Source organism: Lissotriton helveticus, chromosome 5_1 (genome assembly GCF_964261635.1).
Source record: "Lissotriton helveticus chromosome 5_1, aLisHel1.1, whole genome shotgun sequence".
Taxonomy (NCBI): Eukaryota; Metazoa; Chordata; class Amphibia; order Caudata; family Salamandridae; genus Lissotriton; species Lissotriton helveticus.
Window position 1 is genome coordinate 1,643,379,145 of NC_136065.1, and position 6,000 is coordinate 1,643,385,144.

At 42.0% G+C, this 6,000-nt stretch overlaps 1 protein-coding gene across 1 annotated transcript in view; it reads right to left on the bottom strand.

Annotated features, from left to right (window-relative positions):
- Positions 1–6,000, bottom strand: part of METTL3 (methyltransferase 3, N6-adenosine-methyltransferase complex catalytic subunit) — a 159,586-nt gene that overhangs the window by 39,770 nt on the left and 113,816 nt on the right. Inside the window, exons 6-7 of the mRNA XM_078644855.1 lie at positions 1,991–2,178; positions 1,363–1,401 (exon numbers count right to left, since the gene is read on the bottom strand). Coding sequence (XP_078500981.1) covers positions 1,363–1,401; positions 1,991–2,178 — 227 coding nt within the window. The remainder of the gene's footprint in view (positions 1–1,362; positions 1,402–1,990; positions 2,179–6,000) is intronic.

Below are 6,000 nucleotides of genomic sequence, written 5' to 3' on the forward strand. Positions count from 1 at the left end.
TCACAGAGGAAAGCACAGTGCCAGCACGAGGACGGGCAGTCACGAGCAGGTAGTTAAAGAAATAACATGGAACCACCCGGACAGCGGTAAAGTTAACAAGTGAAAGCGGGATGTAAGTAGGGGGGAGGAGAAGTCTGGGCAGGCAGGATGACTCAGGGGAGGGGGCGGAGCGGGGCAGAGCGGCATGTGGGTGTGAAGAAGCCGGGCCTTTGAAGTGAAGCTAAGCTTCACTTCAAAGGTGTCGGAGGAATGCGGGCGGCTGTGCACGCGCTTTTAAGCTCAATGCACATGCGCATTGAGCTTAAAAGTCACGGGCACTGCAAGGAATCGCCACGATTCCTTGCAAGTTGGATAAAGAGTGGATAAGCCCCCATAGTCTCGCAAGCTCGATGCGCATGCGCATCGACAGGCGAGACCTAAAAATTAGCCAATAAACGAGCCCACTAAATATTCCCAGTATTCAATGGGACACAAGCAGACGCTGAAAGTCAGAAAAATATGTTAAACAAAATCTTTCAACCAGAGTGCACGAATTCTGATTTTGAACATTCTTTGCCAACAGTGGCAAGTTTTGCTATTTTGTTGGATGTGTTCATTAAAATAGCTTATCGGATTTAAAAAACAACATTCTTATTAAAATAACCTCAATTACAAAGTCAACTCTAATGAATTATATAAGACCCCAGGCTCAAGAGCCTTCAATCCCCCTTATCAATTGAGGAAAAAGAAATTCTCTTTAAATTTTAGGACATAGACGTGATCGGCAATGAGGCATTCTAGAGTCCTCTTCTTTATGCCACTTTCCCATGTTCTATAGAAATTCTCCATTTGAGCCCTCGGGGTGGTGATTCACCCATCACCCTAATTTGTGGGGCATCCAAATGCTCTGAGCTGTTCTGAATGCTGGCACCCCGAACACTCAGTGAGAAGGATCTGTCTGCAACTAATCTCAAAGTCTTTTTATCTACTGGGGCATCCGGGAACGTCAGTGCAGCATTCTACACTAGTAATGACATTAACTTGTTTTTATACAGTTCTTTGTATCACACTTCTGCCAGTTCTACATACTGTAAACATCAATTATTACTATTATCCAATTTAAATGGTACTAAATCCGCCAACCATAGAAGGTAGTGTTTGTCTTCCCAGTAATAAAATGTGTGACCTATCAAGCACAAGAAATACCAGCAGTAAATGTAATTCACAGAGCCATCTAGCCAGTTGTACACATCCATTTCAACTTTCCAATATAAAGGTGGTACCGGGGTGGGTAAGGGGAGTACCAGGGTAAATCTGTGAAGATCGTGTCTCCTATATCCAAAGTAGATATAAGATGATGCATCTGTACGAGTCAGAACTTACCCCCACAGCTTTAAGCACTCTCTTCCCAACTCCATGGCTCTGGAAATGAAAAAAACAGAATGGGTCACTGGTTCAATCCCACAAATGATGCGAAGCATTTCTTAGTTTCATTGGCATGCTCAGAAAGTGTCACACAATGATAGGGTGAAGTGGGATATATATGGGGTTCTGGAAGTTGACCTAGCAATATATATGTAATGTTCCAATAGTAATAGAGCAAAGGGTGCCGCAGGTCAGACAACGGCAAAACTAGGAGTGCTTCCCTCTGATGTAGCAGAAGTTGTAAGTCAAGACTTAGGTGCACTAACGGAGAATAAAGTATTAGTACTAGAATAGCAATGAATGAGTGAAGTGGGGTTTTGGGGTGCACTGACTGGAATGGAGTGGATAGTACATTTCAGGTGCTCCTGCAGGACTGTATGATAGTTAGTTGTGGAATAGTAGGAATGTTGCAGGACAACACTTGGGTGCATTGTTAGATGTTTTATTGAAACGCACCATCAACCCATCCATTTTTGGGTGATACCCTAATGTTAGAGTTGCATAGTTGTGTGGGATCCTTGTTAATGGACTGATGGAGTGACGAAATTCAGTGGTGACAGTCTGCTAGCTTGGTACGTTTCCTCACCTGCCCGTCACCCAGAGGAAGAGGAAACCTTCGTCCTGCAGTACTGGAATCTGCAGCTTTCTCATTTCATCGTCAGTCAGGGTACCGTAGGGAAGCTCCATGTGGATGTCCCAAGGAGGGTCAGCCATCACCACAGCAAACTTACCAAGGATGCTCACATCTAGGTAACGGATGTCGCAGCGGATCCACTGAGGTAGCAGAGAGAAGAGGGTTGGCAAAGCCAATTGGTCAGGCTATTTTTTATTTCAAAGTATTTTTTCATTGTCTGGAGAATGTGGATGTATGGGTATGTGGAGATATGTGAGAATAACAGAATGTGCAAATGCATGGATAATTAATCAGTGAGTTGATGGATGCACGTTTCATCTGACAACAGCAGTGATGATTTTAACTAAATGCCATAATCACCATCATGTTGCTGTTATTAATCAGGAGTTGGCAACATAAAGGAAAGAATGCAGGCCATATACCTTGAAATACTATCGTTATGAATGTTTGAATTTATATGATTACTTTAATAACCCTTAGAATAGGTTTACATGTGATCCATTTCTCTTCACCCCCTACGGCATTTTGAGATTTTCACCATCTCTCATTACTCTCAAATGCTGGTTCGGATTTTCTCTCAGTAACATTGAGCTATGAGTTAGATTTGCACCATCCCCAAGTAATCCTAGAGTGCGTTTAGATTTGCAACAACACTCATTAATGTTCTGTAGACGGTCAATTTTGTTTCACCAATCATCAAATCTCAGTACATATCCAGATTTGCATAATCACCAAAAATCAATGCATGCTTATTATCCTCACTCAGAACTCATGAACATAGGCCCAGGTTTGCACCATCGCTCTTTAATCTTATAAGCATGTTCAGATTTGCGTCATCTACCAGTAATCCTTTGACCATGTTCATATTTGTTCAATCACTTAGTAACTCATAGTACATATTCAGATTTGCCAAATTACGCTCAAACGTGCTGCACAGCTTTTCACTCATTATTCCTTCATCTCAATAGTTACTTCTTCACCTGCCTCTAAACTCTACATTGGGAAGTAAAACGCCCGACAGATGACGGCATGGGATTAGCTCTGGTGTGCAAGGACTGTGCATGTCAGCTGCCCTGGGCGTGCAATTGTTCCAGAAGAGCAAGCCTTCTGCTGACAGCAGCAGGAAAGTAACATTGTCACATAGTAAGTTGTCCACGTAAATGTAAGCCATTTGTGAGTCCCTGGACTTGCTTCAACCCAACACTGTGAGAGGGTCAATTTTATTTTTAAACAATCACAGTTTCAAACCTTCACTAGAAACGGAGTGTTCCAGACTGAACCCTTGAAACAATATAGATGTCAATAACATATAAGAGCTTGACATTTAGAAGGCTAGTTTATGGAATTTATTTTCTGGTGCCATACAGTACCCGAGTTACCAAACCTTTATCACAGGCTGGATTAAGTCTCGCCACATGGAAAATTCTGAAAATGACTGCCGGTAAGGGGCCTTTTGATTGCAGGGTGCAGTCTGCCTGTATGGAACTGTTTGTTTTATGTTACCTCTCTGCCACAGCCTATTCCCACTCATTACCATCAAATCCAATTCACAGAGCATTTCATTTACTCGATCCTATTTTTCCACAATTGAACCAACCATTGTAGACCATCCCATTGACTGGGTCTGGATTGACCTGCTCGGTATTTCATGTAAAATACAAACACCCCTGATGTCCATAATAATAACACTTCAAGGCAAGAAACTGGAATAACTTCTCTCCCAACAGCCTAGCCACCTTGTTAGCTGTAGTTGAAAGTCTGAACTTCACAAAAAGGAAGATCACAAACTACTGGTTTCTATTTTTAATACAAATATTACTAATCTTTTAGACAATATCTGCCCTCTCCCATAGTAGAACAGCAACATAAAACCCAACAGAGCTTGCTAAGGCCCAATTACTGAGTCGCCAGTTAGAAAGTAAATGGTATTCAAACAGACTGAACAGCCAAAAAGTTAGAAAAAAGTTTGCACAACAACATTAGATATAGCCCTAGAGGACATCAGCAAGATGCACAAAGAACCCTGGAGATACAGAACTATAGTTCCACATCAGAATTCAGGAACTAGGGGAAGAATTATTAGTATTATTGCCAACTTCTGAGAGTAAAACGCCAGCTAGGTGGCACGGACACTCTAAAGTGAAAGAAATAATAGGTTGTTTAGCGGATTGGGTCACAGTCTGAGAAAAGAAAGGAATCTCAGGTCTACCACAAACATCTCTTGAACAAATGGAAGGAACTACAGAAAGTGAGGCTGGCTGGAATTGTGGAACAAAAGCAGACAATGATATGTTTCCAGTAAGGGAGGAAGGATTGTGGTAGGACTTAGTCGAGAAAGAATAGGTATAAGAATAATAAAGAAGGGAATTGATCAAACTACTTAAAAAAAACAGTGACTGCAGCAGAACATGCTACTGTTTTCCCTCAGGAGTTAAAACCCAAGTGCCCTAATCCGGAATAACAGAAAGATGCAGTAAGAGAGGCATCTGAGCGCATATTGTCCTTGGATGCAATAGTGGCACCCCGGAGAAAATCGTTGTCACCTATTGTAGTACTGCCAAAACCAGATGAAACCATATTTTTTTCCATTGCTTTTCCCATTATTAGCAAAGTATCTACTTTTGATGCATATCATATGCCCAGTGTGAGTGACTGGGCTTCGCTTAATACATTAGCACCCTAAATCTCACAAAGGGACACTGGTAGCCGTCTTTGAAAAAAATCAGAGATACAAAACAGCCCTTTCAACACCATTTGGCCTGTTTTACTTTAAAGTGCTTCCATTTCGGATGCATGGAGCTCCAGCCAAGCGCTAACAGCTCAAGGGTCAGATTCTGAGACATCACCAACGTTTTACAGCTACCTACCTGGATGATGTTATTTCCAGTTTAAATTGGGATCCCCATTTAAGGCACTTGGGGTTGATACTGGAAGCATTACAGCAAGGAGGGTTAACGGCCAATCTGGCTAAATAAACCATAGCGGCAACACAAGCACAATACCTAGGTTATTTTATTGGGAATAAAAGGTTCGCCCTCAAGGGAAGAAAAACAAAGATCCTAGTATGAGCCCGAGGCCTACAAAAAAGGAAGTTTGTTCCTTGCTGAGTTTTGAGAGATAACTTGTTCCAAACTTTTGGGCGTTAGCTTAATCACTAACAGCATTTTTTTTTTTTAAAAAAGCCATCCCCAAGTCAGTTATCTAGGAGTCAGCAATAAGAGAACGCATCTTTATAAATAAAATAAATAAATGAATAAAGCACTTAAGGTAGCTCTAGCTGCAGACACTGTATTAAGATGTCCACATTTTAAACAGCCCTTTATATTGCAGACAAGACACTTCTGGGACCAGGCTTAAGGCAGCTTTGCTACAGTATATATTGGTAGGAAGTTACTGCCTCATAATATCTTGTATTCAACCACTGGGAAGGAATGGCTGGCGATACCACGAGCCATGGAGGCATTTAAATATTATCTCATAGGTCGAGATTTTGAAGTCAGAACTGGCCATGCTCCAATGACCTGGTAAGCCACCATCGAGCGTTATGATGATTCCTATCATTACAAACAAAAGCCTTCTCCATAAGGCATCAACCACAAAAGATGATGAGCAAAGCGATTGTTTGTCAAGGAAGCGGACAATGTCCTCATTGAACGTCAGGCCTTAAGACAGATTGACAAGAGGTGCATGTAGGATACCCCCAGAACCCAGCTTCAGAGAGAGAAGTATCCAAGAAAGGGATCTGTGTGGTTGGAAGGGGGATCTGTAGCAGGAGGATAGGAGTTCACCATCAACAAGAGAGAACACCAAGTTGTAGCATGCCAAAACTGAATACCCACATTTATTTTTCACCAGAATACCCAATACATCATGGGAAGAGCGCACTCGCTTACCCCGAAAGGGAGAACCGGCAGGTATTAGGCAGCAGAAACAATCCCTACGGTATTAAAAAATCAGTATGC